This window comes from Narcine bancroftii, chromosome 2, assembly GCF_036971445.1.
Source record: "Narcine bancroftii isolate sNarBan1 chromosome 2, sNarBan1.hap1, whole genome shotgun sequence".
NCBI classification, from domain to species: domain Eukaryota; kingdom Metazoa; phylum Chordata; class Chondrichthyes; order Torpediniformes; family Narcinidae; genus Narcine; species Narcine bancroftii.
The window spans coordinates 179,160,821-179,175,476 of NC_091470.1; the positions used below are offsets into that span (position 1 = coordinate 179,160,821).

Below are 14,656 nucleotides of genomic sequence, written 5' to 3' on the forward strand. Positions count from 1 at the left end.
CAAGTGACAGAACCCCGCCTTCAGGGCTACCACCTGAACGTCCCTTCGCAGACACCCGGAGCCGCCTTCTCCAGGCGATTCCACCTGAAAGCGGTTTATGAGACAAATTTGTTTATCAATACACACCAGGTGGAGAGGTAGATGTGCCCAGATCCACCAGGTAGACATGGACGCTTGGGATAATGCTTCTCTTTGCGACCACCCACCCACCCCCCACCCCCCCCCCCACCCCCACCAGTGCTTTGAAAATGTGCAAGCGAGTTTGCACTAGCCGAGCTTTGCCTGGCGCTTTCAGCGCAGTGGCATGCTCGACGGTTTAAGGACGGAAAGAGGGGTGTTTGGAATAATGTCTGGCTTTTGGAGATTCCAGCAAGATAATCATTACACGTCGAACGCTTATCCGTACAAGAATACCCTGCTGAGATGAATGTCGATAACTTGTTGGGATTCATGTCTATGACTACACTTCTCTGGTGTCCAATTAACGTCGTGTCTGCTTTATTTTATAACCAAAAATAGACTTTATTCATAATAAATTATTTACAGAACTATTCAAAGTCTCTTCCCACCCAAACATTACCATCCCTGCACATGATTACAGGCATTTCTATTGGCACCGTTCCCACCGCTGTCGTTACTCTCCCCTCAAACAACAGTGAGGGGCTTCCCCTCGGTCTCGGCCCCTCAATGCCGGGCTACGGGAAAAATTCTAGACCAATGGTTCTCATCCTTTCTCGGTCCAAGTCCCACATGGCTTCTGGCTTAAACTGCCATGGCCCACTAGTGGCAATAACTGAGCGATATTTTCAAGTCAAAGGCAGTTCTGTCAGAAACACATCGTTATCTAATTTAAAGTATTTTATTTAGCATTTTTTAAGGCCCATGCCTTAGTCAGACCTGACTACTCTGCTCCGGACCGTGGCCCTTCCCCCTCAGTGCCCTCACGTTGGCTGCCCCGAGCCTCAGTGAGTCCCTCAGCACGTACTCCTGGAATGTGCCCGTCGGCAGCGTCCCCCTCACCGGCGTCTACGTGCGCTGAAAGGCCAACAGGTTTCGGCCAGGCCGAAGGGCGCCTTTCGCCGAATCGACGGTCTCCCAGCAGTTTTGGGCGTGTGCTTCCCCGGGAACAGCCCGGGGATCAGGGAGTCGCGCTGCCGCCAGGGATGAACCGTAACCAGGAGCCTTGAAAACGGTTGTGTCTGCCTTATCTCGTCTCGTATCAAGTCATGCATCTTGCAAAATGTTTTGCGACTTGCATGGGTTCCCCACATGAAACGTGTTTATTCCCAGCATTCCTAAGTGATTCAATGTTTTATTTCTCTCTCGGTGATAAAGTCCGTTCTCGCGTCCGTGGCAAATGCTCTTGACCATTGCAAACCGCCAACGTGTCATCTTGCAGTTTGAACACAGAAGCTGAATACGAACTGGCAGATTTGGTTTGGCTCATCAAAGTGAATTGCTAATGAGAACAGGAGAACGTAAGAAATAGGAGCACGAGGCGGCCATTCGGCCCGTCGAGCCCTGCTCCGCCGTTCACAGCTGATCTGATGATGGGCTCATCTCCACCCACCTGCCTTTTCCCCCATATCCCTTAATTCCCCCAATATTTACCCAACCTCGTCTTAAATATATTTACTGAGGTCGCCTCCAATGCTTCAACGGGCAGCGAACTCTGCAGATTCCCCTACTTCTCCTCCCCCTTCCGTGAAAATCTGTTCCTCCTCATCTCCATCTTAATTCTACTCTCCTGAATCTTGAGGCCACGTCTCCTAGTTCTGGTCTCCCCCCACCACCCCCCCCCCCCAACACCAACGGGAACAACTAACCGACCTCTATCTCATCTCGGCCTTTCATAAGATCCCCTCTCGTTACTCTAAATTCCAGCCAGTACAGTGTTGTCTTGTGGTGAAATCTGCAAATGGTCCAATCCAACCGGGGAAAATAATGTATCATCACGTTCCTGGGGAAATTAGATAAATTACTGGCGTCCAAGTTATTAAAGGCCCAGACCGACATTCAATAATTCACACTGTTTCATTATAATCTCGCAGAGAATCCACCGGCAGTCGATTGTGGTAAGTCAAAAAAAAAACCCCCATCTTTATAAAGTCAAGTGGAATATTTGCTCACTGACAATTTTCCGAAGTTCGCTGGCCACCAGGGCGGGAGCCTGACGACGAGCGCCCAGCGACACAAGGACGGCTTCTACACCCCCGCTCTCAGGTTCCCGAAGGGACGACAAACCCCGGACCCCTTTACCTCCTCTTTTGCACGAACTTAATCATGTTTAAAAAGGTATTTTTCTGGGATATTTTCACCTGTTTCGCTGCCGCAAAATAACGAATTTTGTGACACATTTTCATGATGAAATTTCTGATTCTGATTATTTCTGTCGCGAATACACGAGGCAACGAAGTTTGAGTCAACACAATTTTTGCTCATTCCAACTTTTTACATTAAAAATGCAAAATATTTTTGCTGCTTCGACACTGACCACATCTAAATATACCCAGCAGGCGAGATTTGGAAAAAAGGCGCGAAGAGGTGGTCAGGTTAAAGTTTATTGGTATCCTTGAAATGTAGCTGCTGGAGTGTTAATCCGTAAGTTGACGGAAGATACTTCAGCAACAATTTCTCGTTATTGTCAAAACGTTATTTTCCCAACAGGTCAGAAATTGAAAGACGTTGAGACAGGTGAACCTTTTTATTTTATTAAAAATAAATAACGTTGCGGGTGCCAATTAAATGGAACGTCGCGGTTGACAAATGGAAGGTTTTATATCCACTATTCATGGCTAGCTGCATGTTGGCCTAATAACAAAGGTTGGAGCGGGTACAGGGCTCTGGTGAGACCCCATCTGGAGATTTGGTCTCCAACCTTGAGGAAGGACATTTTTGCTATTGAGGGAGTGCAGCGAAGGTACACGAGGAAAACTCCCGGAATGGAAAGATTGGAGCGACTGGGCTTGTACACACTGGAATTTAGAAGGATGAGAGGGGATCTGGTTGAAACATAAAAGATTATTATGGGATTGGACGCGCTAGAGGCAGGAAACTGTTCCCGATGTTGGGGGAGTCCAGAACCAGAGGCCATTGTTTCAGAATAAGGGGACGGCCCAGTTAGAACGGAATTGAGGAAGAACTTTCACCCAGAGAGCTGTGGATCTGTGGAACGTTCGGCCTCAGAAGCCAGTGGAGACCAATCCTCTGGGCGTCTCCAAGAAAGAGTTAGGTAGAGTTCTTAAAGATAGCAGAGTCGAGGGATATGGGGAGAAGGCGGGGATGGGGAACTGATTCTGGATGATCAGCAATGTTCACAGTGAATGGCGGTGCTGGCTCGAAGAGCCGAATGGCCGACTCCTGCACCCATTGCTAATTGTCTATCAATGTCGAGTTCAGTCAAATAGATCGGCAAGAACCTATTTGACATCGTTGTACGACTTATTCATCAAAACAACTTCACTGTTACCCTTAACGGGTTGGCGTACCGGTCAGTGCATCGCTGTTGTGGGTTCCAGTCCCGCGCTGTCTGTGCGCTCTCCCCGAGCAGGCTTTCCCCGGGGGCTCCGGGTTTCCTCCCACCGTTCGAAACGTACCGGGGACGGGCTCATGGGCCCGAAGGGCCTGTTACCGCGCTGGATTCTGAATTTAAATTTCAAATTGAATAATACCAAACACAACATGATTGTGTGACCATCAACTCCATTGAACAGAGAAAAAAGACTCTGCAAAGGCTAAAATCTGAAGCAAAGAAAAGTCGCGGGTGTGGGAGATGTTTAGACTCAGGCTTAGAACGCTACAGCACAATACAGGCCCTTCGGCCCTCGATGTTGTACTGATCCATATTATGCCCTGTCAATATTCTTTTGGGATTCATGTTTCTACTGGGGTCCAATTAAGCTCGTGTCTACATTTTAACCAAAAATAGACTTTATTTATAGAGCATAAACCACTACAGCACAGTACAGGATATTGTGCTGACCCATATATTCCAACCAAATAAAAGTATGAACTACGAATCCCTCCCAACCCCGTAACCCTCTATTTTTCTTCCATCCATGTGCCTGCTTAAGAATCTCTCAGATGCCCCCAATGTTCCAGCCTCAGTAAAGCATTCCAGGACCCCACAACTCTCGATTTTAAAAACTTATCCCCGTCGTCTCCCTTAAACTTCACTTTGTACAGATGTCCTCTGGTGTTTGCTACTTTCGCCCTGGGAAACAGGCACTGGCCGTCCACCTTATCTTCACCTATCAGAACCTCTGAGTTCTTCTGATAGTTTGCTGTTTAATTTCTACATTTGCCTTCTACCATTTTGTTGCGCGATCTTCTACGCACCTGGGACTAAAGTCCTATCCAGTTTAACGTTCCCCTGTAACTCAGTTCCTGAAACCCGGCCACGTCCTCTATCAAATCTTCCCTAGCTCCCGGGAATAAAGTCCTAACCTGTTTAATCTTCCCCTGTAATTCAGTTCCTGAAGCCCGGTCAACATCCTGGTCAATCTTCTCTGCACTCTTTCTATCTTATTGTGGATAAACAACCTTTCTTCAAGGCAACCCCATCCAAAATTGACAGCTGAATATTAGAATCCACCTGCCATGACAACAGCCATTTAACATGTTTTCCAAAATGCAACTGGAGTAGATATTGGATGAGAAGTGAAGGATGTCAATGAAATTTAACATGAAACCTCCGATTTTTAGAACTAGCGACACTGAAAGAAAATCTGAAAGCATCAGGTAATAAAAGTCGCTGGATTTATTTTTCTATTGTGTAAAGAAGAATAAATGTAAACATTTGCTACCAGCTGTGGAATATTCCGGCCCTGTGTCTGCCCTCCAAAGAACAAAGAGCCTGTGTTGATGTGTTCGACCGCGTGAACCCAGTTAGGTTTACTACTTCTGGAGCTAATAAGATAACTCTTCGTGGTAAATGAGATCCGTTCTTGGTAGTGTGCAATATTCAGGCTTCAGATTTATTCCCAGAGTCCATACACGACATCACATATCGCCCTGAGATTCTTTTCCCTGCGGGCCAGGCAGAATTACCACTTATTAGTAGTGCAAAAACTTTACACACTGTACACTTGTTGACAAATAAAGAAACATAAACAAACTGACTGTGCGATACAGAGAGAAAAAAAATCAATAATGTGCAGAGTAAGATCATTAAGGCCACTGAGTTTTCCGTTGAGGAGTCTGATGGTGGAGTGGGAAGCCGCTGCTCCTGAACCTGGTGGGGGCGAGTCCTCTGGCCCCGATACCTCTTTCCTGACGGCAGCAGCGAGAACCGAGCGTGCGCCGTGTGGGCTGGGTCCTTGATGATCGCTGCTACTCTCCGACGGCGACTTTCCCTATAGATATACTCGACGGTGAATAAAATATTCAGTTTTACCTTCGCCACTGTCCGTTGCTTCTTAACATAGAACATTACAGCGCAGTACAGGCCCTTCGGCCCTCAATGTTGCGCCGACCCACCAAAACTGTAAAGAAAGTACTAAACCCTTTCTACCTCATAACCTCCATCCATGGGACCGTCTAAGAGACTTGCCCCTTAACTTTCCAAAGAAAACCATAAAGTTTTGTGATTTATAAGCGCCATTCATATTGCAAAATTCATTATCGATTGAAAAATAGCTCCCGATGTATTTAAACAACTTGCTTGTCTCGGAGTTTCCGGGACAGAATTAGATTTTGGTTCATCGTTTTCAACGTTGCTTTCTTTCAGCGGACGGAACGCTCCAGGCAAAATTCAGTAAGCACCTCCATCTATTAAAGTCCACCAGGCTGTGCAATCTCCCGTCCGCTTTGGAGGGTGCTCAACTACAAAGCACGTTTCTAGCTGCGCGGTCGGGACGGGGGTTCGACTCCCGCGCTGTCCATGAGAAGGGAGAGCGTTCTCTCCGTGTCCGCGTTCCTGATGCATTAAAAAAATGAAAATTCTCGCCTCCGCCGTCTCGGTGGGCAACAATAAAAGATTGCGAGTGGTTTGTTTTTTTTTGTTTCATTTGACGTTTATGTTCTTCCTCAGTGGAAACACTCATGCAAATGAAAGGTCAGTTGAATTCAATATCCTGCAGTTTCAAACAATTGTGAACGGTTTGAACGAATCAGCTGAGGTGCGTTTACAACACCTACACCTTCCAATGGTTTAAAAATACATTGAATGCCGATAATAGAACGAGAACATCGTGGTCCGGATATATTTTACCATTAATTACGGATAAATAATAATTGAATATTTATGCATAAGGTCTATATTATTCGGCGCGTATTTCCCAAATGTAAAACAAAAAAAAAGCCTTGGTTCTGAAAAACACTCGTCCAAGTTCATTCTAAATCACGTCGGCTACACGTTAACCGCAATTTTCCAACCGTTTCTCTTTTCAGAACTGCAAAGAATCAGTCACCGTTTTGGTAAAAGCAACACAACTTGTTCCCTACGTTGAATGCAATCGGAATTTTCAGTGGCCAAGCCCCCTTAAAATGTGTGCGATTATTACCGCTCTGCGAAGCCGCCTGCGTGTGACAGCTCCAGTGGCCGGGGTTCGAATCCCGCGCTGCGGCAAGGGGGTGGGGGGTGGGGGAATGGTCTCCGGTTTCCTCCCGCCGTTCGAAACGTACCGGGGGTGGGCGGAGCGGACTCGTGGGCGGGAAAGCCCTGTTACCGCGCTGGACGTCTGCATTAAATTAAATTGTATATGTCGATGAATTGGCAATAATGGCCCATATAACATCAGATCCACACATAATCTAGTCATTGCAATATTCTGAAAATAAATGTATGCCATACCTTTGAAAGTTTTTGTTCGAAGCAAAATCTATCTCTCCTCTCAATATTTTTATTGAGTTTAACATAATAAATGATGATTTCATAATTAACCAATTGTATCCAAATAAATATATAAAGGGTAAAAAATAATGAGTAAATTTAGAAAATATGTATACCTATCTCAATATTTACTTATAATAACTCAATCTAAATGTTTGGAACCATGGCAGACCCGGTTAATAAAATAATAAAGATTTCAAAAAAGAGAAAATAAAACTTAACCCAATGGACTAAACCAATCTAATCCCGTCCCTCTAATCAAGGTTTACCTCCCCTCCGTCCACAACAGGAACGACCTCCCTGTAGCCAACCCTTTCGATTCTGAATCACCCTCTCAAGCTCACACGTCTGTCCCTGGCCTTGCCCACTACCGCACCCCCACCTCCCGCAGATTGGAGGAACAGCACCTCGTTTTTCGTCTGGCCTCCTCCCACCCCAGGGCATGAACATCGAATTCACTGCATCCCACTAATCAGCTTGTCTCCCCCTCCCCCACCCCATTCTAGTTCCTTTCTCTCTCCACCCAGTCTAGACTCCCCTTCCCAACCTCTCACCACCACACCCCCCTTCTCCCTTTTGCTCGGACATCTGTCATGTTCCCCCTCACCATGGTGAAGGGCTCCGGCCCGAAAAGTCAGTTCTATGTCTTTACCTTTTCTACATGAAGCCCCCGTCTGACCTGCTGAGTATCTCCAGCATTTGCGTGTGTTTTCACTTAACCACAAGTTTCAACAGAATCCTGTGTTTTGCCGGAGGTCACCTTAAATGTTTGTAATGAAGGAAAAAAAAGAAACCAATAATGATGTGGCATCACTGGCGACCCCCAGAGAACAGACAGAATTCCCGGAACGTTAAATAATTATTTATTCTTCCAATTATATTTCTCAGAATGGGCCCCATAATTTTATAAATTGAAACCTTTTATCTTTAATGTTAGTTCTGATTTTCGCGAAACTTAAATGGGACGTTACATCGGTACTGCGTGCGAGGAGGGGATGAGTCGCCTTTGCCTTTCTATAAAGTAGCTCGCCTGGCCATCACAGCAGTAAAAGCTCAGACTCTCACCTGCGGGGCCGATGGACGCTCATCACAGTCGCGAGAAAAGCCAAACGGACCAGTTAACGGGCAGGGTTCCAAGTTAGTCTTGAGAATCGTTGATAAGAGTTTGAAAAGTCTCTTTCCAGAATCTCTCGAAATTTGAGCGTTCCCAGAACATATGGATCGGAGGAGCTTCGAAAATGTTGCGTTTCTTACAAAAGGGATCAACGTCTGCATAGAAATGGGATGATTTAAGTTTGGACGTAAGAGTTCTGTGCACCACCTTAATGAGCAGTGCCTTGTACAAGATGAGGAATCACTAATACAGCTAAGAGTCTCGATCTTCATCTGAGAATATCGGTCGCAATCTCTTTTGATCCCAGCAATTGGGACTGAATTTCAGTCCAGCAATTTTCCAGTGTGCAAATATCTACTGTGCAAATTCCTAGCGTGCAAAGTTTTGGTGTGCAAATGGCTGGCGTGCAAATTCCATGTGTGCTCATTCCTGGTGTGCAAATTCCTGGAGTGCAAGTTCCTTATATGCACATTCCTGATGTGCTCATTCCTGGTGTGCAAATTCCTGGAGTGCAAGTTCCTGATGTGCACATTCCTGATGTGCTCATTCCTGGTGTGCAAATTCCTGGAATGCAAGTGCCTGGTGTGCAAATTCGTGACGTGCTAATTCCTGGTGTGCAAGTTCCTGGTGTGCGTTCCTGATGTGCTCATTCCTGGTGTGCAAGTTCCTGGTGTGCAGATTTCTGGAGTGCAAGTGCCTGGTGTGCAAATTCGTGAAGTGCTAATTCCTGGTGTGCAAGTTCCTGGTGTACAAGCTCCTGATGCTAATTCCTGGTGTGCAAGTTCCTGGTGTGCAAATTCATGCAGTGCAAGTGCCTGGTATGCAAATTCCTGGAGTGTGTTCCTAGTGTGTAAATTCCTGGAGTTCAAGTGCCTAGTGTGTAAATTCCTGTTGTGCTCATTCCTAGTGTCCAATTTCCCAGTGTGCAAATTCTTAGTGTACAAACTCGTGTTACAAATCATTTGAGCACGCAAGGCTGAGATTCCTTTTCATGTGGATGCTCACTGTATATGCGTGGACATTTTAAACGTTAGTCAGATTCCTTCTTTGTGGCAAATATTTACGAATGTCATGTTGTGATTACAGAGGAAAATGTGGAATCGAAGCTGAGAGGTGGGGTGTTATTTACGCACGTGAGACGTGTCCAATATTGACAACATTTGCATTCTGTGTGTCTGCCCTGAACTTGCTGAATATGAGAAACAGGTCATAATCCTTCAGGCTGCCTGAAAACGTTGACTGAAAAAGCCTGAACCATTCGTGTGATTTCTCCCTTCAACAATACGGTCAATTGTACTGAGTTTCTCCAGTCCTTTTATTTGACGTGGATTATTGGTGTCATGAAAAGGTCGCTGGATGAAGTCAGGCAGCCTTCCAGCCTCCTCAGGCCTGACGGAGCCCTTCTTCACTGTGTGGGTAAAAAGCAGGCAGGCGTCTGAATAACTTCTGGCCCCTGTTTTGTGGTTCGGACAAATTAAAGCCCGACTATTGGTGGGAAAAAATGCTAATACGTGATTTTTGGCACATCGTCAAATAGAATTGATGACAATTTTGCTTTTTGCTTTCAGAAATTGAATCACTGAATTTAGCTCTGGAGAGCGTAGGTGAGGAAAACATCCGTCCGTTTGAGAAGAGAAAGAGAGGGACAGAGCGAGCGAGAGGCAGAGAGAGGGGGGATAAAGTGAGCAAGAGGTGGAGAGAGAGAGGGAGCGAGAGGCAGAGAGAGAAAGTGAGAGAGGGATAAAGAGGGAGAGAGAGGCGGAGAGAGAGAGGGAGAGCGAGATAGAGTGAGCGAGAGGCAGAGAGAGAGAGAGGGAGAGAGGGAGCGCGAGACAGTGACAAAGAGAGAGGGAGAGGGGGATAGAGATAATGAGAGGAAACGATGGAGAGAAAGAGACGGACAGAGATAATGAGAGGAAAATATGGAAAGAGGAAAAGGGAGAGAGGGATAATGAGAGGAAAAGGGAGAGAGGGAGAACAGAGAAAATTCTCTCATTCAGAATTCCATCTAACAACACTTTTCTGCTTCGAGCTCAGAAAATAATCATCAACAGTAGCAATAAAATAATAAAAAGATAACTATGTTTATCTTGATCACATTATCAAAGGAGAATAGTTTATTTTACAGCTCTTGATACATATCTTTCCTCTTGGTAATATTTGCGGAACGATGTAGAACTTGGACGCAAACTCTAACCAAGAGTTCGAATTGCTTCCCAGAAAATAACTTACGCCAGAAAGAAGCAGGTATGTCCCGGAGATGAGCAGGACGATCCTTGTAGATATTTGCCACCGCTGCTGAAATCGTCCTCTTCTCCGCTACGTGTCTAATTAAGTAATTGCTTCCGAAGATATGGCTCCTGGGTCGTCATCGTCGCTGCTACTATGCTGCCAGGTCACTGCAGCGACGATGTAACAGGCCATTTGCATTTTATTCCGTTTTTAGAGCTGGATGCCAAGTGTAAAACTCCTGGTGAGTAAAGTGTGCACGTTTGCCGTTTGTCTGCACTGACATTTTCTGCCTAGTAGACATTTTATTAAAAAGCCAGTCGCATTTCGCGCAACTCGTTGCGTGATTTAATATGCGCTGTTACCACCCTTATAATGGTGGCACTTGTTCGTGGAGAATGACAAATTCCAGATTTTTCAGAGCACCACTGATTAGGTATCAGAATTTCGGTACTGATTCGTGGAAGCCAGATGGTAGATTTTTCTCTGCTCTTTGGACCCAGGGATTTCTCTTCCATTCAATTTCAAGTTGAATCATCTGATTGTACAAGTACAACCTGACGGAACAGCGTTCTCCGGACCGCGGGGCAGACGCACACCCAGACGTAACACACACACACACACACACACACACACACACACACACACACACACACACACACACACACAGGCAAACGCCACTGAACAGAACATATATACACGCATAAAAATAAATTAATGTTGTTTAATAAATAGCAGAGTCTGGGTGAGTGTGACCGGTTCCTTTGGCCCGTGGGAAGAAGCTGTTCCTTAGCCTGGTGGGGCTGGCTCTGATCCCCCTGTATCTCTTCCCCTGACGGGAGCAGCTGAAAGATGCCGTCTGCGGGGATCGAAGGGTTTTGCGCGCCCTCTTCAGTCAACGATCCCGGTCGATCACGTCAGTGCAGGGGAGTGAGGCTCCACTGATCCTCTCTCCCACTCTTATGGTCCTGTGGAGTACTTCGGTCTTCCCAGCAAGTGCAGTCTCTGTTGCACCTTCCTGACAAGTGAGGAGATGTCCAGTGTCCACGATCGGTCACTAGTTCAGTGAACTCCAAGGAACTTGGTGTCTCCCCTCACTCCATGCCAGAGTTGTTGATGTGTAGGGGCGGGTGGTCGTTCCTGGCCCTCCTGAATCTACGATCGTCTCCTTCATCTTGTTGAGACTCAGGTTGTCGGTCTCGCACCATCACACGAGATTTTCCACCTCTTCCTGCCCCCGTGCCTGATTTTCGATCATCCTGAGGAAGGGACCAGGCCCGAGACCTCCACTGCCTTTTACCTCCTGATTGCTAGGTGACTTGTTGAGTTCTCCAGCACCTTCTGTGCACCCCAGGCTCTGTCGGTCATTTATGTTTCTCCAGTAAAAATAAATAATCAAATATTCTCTCTCCACAAGAATATGACAATGTTTCCTGTAGATCTTCGGAGTTATTGCCTTTTTCTTTCGTCCCTATGACTCGTTCTCTCTTATCCACATCGGTTATTATCTCTTCCTTTGGCAGATGAAAGGACGAACAACCTTAGAAAGGGTAATAAAAAATTAAGTTAGTCTTTGGTAAAGAATCGCAGAATTCTCATCCTTGGATATTGGAAATCATTGTAAATAACAAGTTAACAATCCTCTCAGATTTCACCAACGTGATATATGCAAATGCAATTCTCTTCTGAATAAATCAACATTAAAATATCCTTATGAAAACATCACTAAAATATTTTACTTTAACCAGAGCTCGACCAGCTTCGTCAAAGCAATAGTAAGTGATTTTGGTTAAAATATCCATTCGCTCGTTATCCAGTTGAAAGTTAGATACAGATTCGTCGTCCCTTTCTCGTAATGAACATGTAAGATTACATGAAATCGCCTTCTGCCTGCCGTAAGGTGATGTTGCCCGGCGCCCCTCGCAGTACGAGAGAAGGAGGATCAAAGGAAAATTCCCTCGGAGTCACTGAGTGGCCGTGGATTCGCCTCCCACCCCCACCCCCTACCCTGTAGAAATTTTGCCAGGGTTTTCTTCAGAAAGTCGAGGCGCGGACGAGCCTTCTTCACGAGGCCGTGTGTGCTTCGGGTCCAGGAAAGATCCTCCAAGATATTGTGGCTCCCAGGAACCGAAATGTGCTCACTCTCCCCACCTCTCAGCTCCTCCCCGCCAGTGATCCCTGGATCGTCATCTTCTGACCTTCCCTTCCTTAAGTCAACCATCGGCCCCTTGGGTTTTGGTGACCTTGAGCGCGAGGTTGTTCGGCCATGTTATCAGTCTCCCTCCTGTACGGGGACTCGTCGCTCCTTTTTCACACAACCCACCACCGTCGGCGAATTTGTAGGTGGCGTTACCGGCTTACCTCGCCACGCAGTAATAGTGAGTAGATCAGGGGGCCAGGAGCACAGCCCTGGGGTGCTCCGGTTCTGATAGAGAGTGAGGGGGAGATGATCTTGCCAATCCTCACTGATTGTGGTGGTCTGGAGGCGTGGAAATCTGGAAATCTGATGATAGGATTGTACATGTGCCACCCGACGGAACAGCGTTCTTTCATCTTCGCCCAACCAAACAAATACGCCGGGTGTTTCGCGAGTTTAGTAAGAGGTTGCTGGAAAATCTCATCACTGTTTATCTCCACAGAAGAGATTATGGAGAAGAAAGACCAAGGTATGATATTCTGATACAGTTTCGCCAACCACCGTGCCATGTAGTTTATAAACCGACCTCCGCAATCTGATGAATCAGCGGTTGCATCGAATATTGTAACCGTTTATAAAAGCAACTTTCAGCCTTTTCTCACAATCTCGTCATTCCAATTTTATTTACCAGTAAATAAGGCAGGGGAAAAAAACGTCTCTTATCTCTGTTAAGGGAAATGTTAAATTTTGAAGTGCCTTGAGAAGGTGGATTTTTGTTTGAGAACCCACCAACAACAACGGGTTTTACGCCATGATCCGTGGGCATTGAGGAACAATGAGAAGGATCCAAGATCAACGTATACTGATGAAGCGAAAATGGTTTCGTCCTGTTCCATAAGCCCCTTTCACATTTGCGTCCCATTAAACGGGCCGTTCAGTGTACTGCGATAGGAAATATTCTGAGAGGAGAGGGAGAGCAGCCTGATGTTTTGGTACAGGTGGGTACAAACGACATTGACAAGAAAAGTGAGGAGGTAATGAAAGGGGATTACAGTGAGCTGGGACGAAAGCTCAAAGACAGGAACGCTAGGGTGGTGATCTCGGAATTACTACCTGTTCCAAATGCAAGTGATGAAAAGAATGCAAGGATAAGGAAAATGAACGTGTGGCTGAGGTGCTGGTGTACAAGGCAAGGATTTGGCTTCTTGGATCATTGGTATCTCTTTGGGGAAGGCATGATCTTTACAAGAGAGATGGGTTGCTCCTAAATCCAAAAGGTGTCAACATTTTGGCAAGTATGTTTGGTACAGCAGTGGGGCAAGGTTTAAACTAATTTGGCAGGGGTATGGGAACCAGAGAGATAGGGAAAAGGGTAGGGAAGATAAAGTAATGGCCAGGAAAAGTAAAATAGGAAAAGTAATGTTGGGAGGAAAAAGTAAAAAATCAGATGATGCAGTGAGTTTTCGGGTCAACGATAGTGTTAAGAAAATTACAAAGAAAAGTAGTGGGCATAAAAATCAAAGGAAAAGGTTATAGAAGTCACTAGATAATAAAAGGACAAAGAACATAAGGGCACCTTATCTGAATGCCCGCAGTGTTAGAAATAAGGTTAGTGAACTTGAAGCACAAATCGGTACCCATGCCTATGATTTGGTAGCCATCACGGAAGCATGGCTACAAGGTGACCTTAAATGGGAATTAAACTTTCAAGGGTATCAGGTGGTGCAACGAGATAGACAGGATGGTAAGGGAGGTGGAGTTGCACTCTTAATCAAAGATGAGCTCCAGGCAGTAGTGAGGGATGATATAAGATATAAAGAGCTTAATGTTGAGTCCATTTGGGTAGAGATAAAGAATAACAAAGGGAAAAAATATTGGTGGGTGTTATCTATCGCCCACCAAATAACAATAGTTTCATGGCACAAGAAATAAATAGAGAGATACGTGAGGCATGTAATAATGATACGGCAGTAGTCATGGGGGACTTTAACTTCCACATAGATTGGGAAAATCAAGTTGGTCGTGGGAGTCTGGAAGAGGACTTCATAGAATGCATCCGTGATAACTTTCTTGAGCCGCATGTTAAGGAACCACAAGAGAAAATGCTCTCCTGGATCTAGTGTTGTGCAATGAGATAGGTAGGGTAAATAGTGTAATAGTCAGAGACCAACTGGGAAATAGGGATCATAGTATGATTGAATTTCTCATTCAGATGGAAGGGGAAATAGTTAGATCTAAAACTAATATATTATGCTTAAACAGGGGTGACTACCATAGGATGAGGGAAGAATTGGGCAGAGTGGACTGGGAGCACAGGCTAATGGATGAAACAGTTGAGGAACAG

At 45.7% G+C, this 14,656-nt stretch overlaps 1 protein-coding gene across 23 annotated transcripts in view; it reads left to right on the forward strand.

Annotated features, from left to right (window-relative positions):
• Positions 1-14,656, forward strand: part of LOC138754670 (myosin heavy chain, clone 203-like) — a 132,387-nt gene that overhangs the window by 106,123 nt on the left and 11,608 nt on the right. For all 23 annotated transcript variants that reach the window (XM_069919295.1, XM_069919294.1, XM_069919315.1 and 20 more), the window contains 13 exons: positions 2,052-2,075; positions 2,668-2,694; positions 4,705-4,740; positions 5,729-5,755; positions 6,032-6,055; positions 6,391-6,417; positions 9,033-9,059; positions 9,515-9,550; positions 10,167-10,193; positions 10,393-10,419; positions 11,699-11,725; positions 11,924-11,950; positions 12,815-12,841. In XM_069919295.1, coding sequence (XP_069775396.1) covers positions 2,052-2,075; positions 2,668-2,694; positions 4,705-4,740; positions 5,729-5,755; positions 6,032-6,055; positions 6,391-6,417; positions 9,033-9,059; positions 9,515-9,550; positions 10,167-10,193; positions 10,393-10,419; positions 11,699-11,725; positions 11,924-11,950; positions 12,815-12,841 — 363 coding nt within the window. The remainder of the gene's footprint in view (positions 1-2,051; positions 2,076-2,667; positions 2,695-4,704; positions 4,741-5,728; positions 5,756-6,031; positions 6,056-6,390; positions 6,418-9,032; positions 9,060-9,514; positions 9,551-10,166; positions 10,194-10,392; positions 10,420-11,698; positions 11,726-11,923; positions 11,951-12,814; positions 12,842-14,656) is intronic.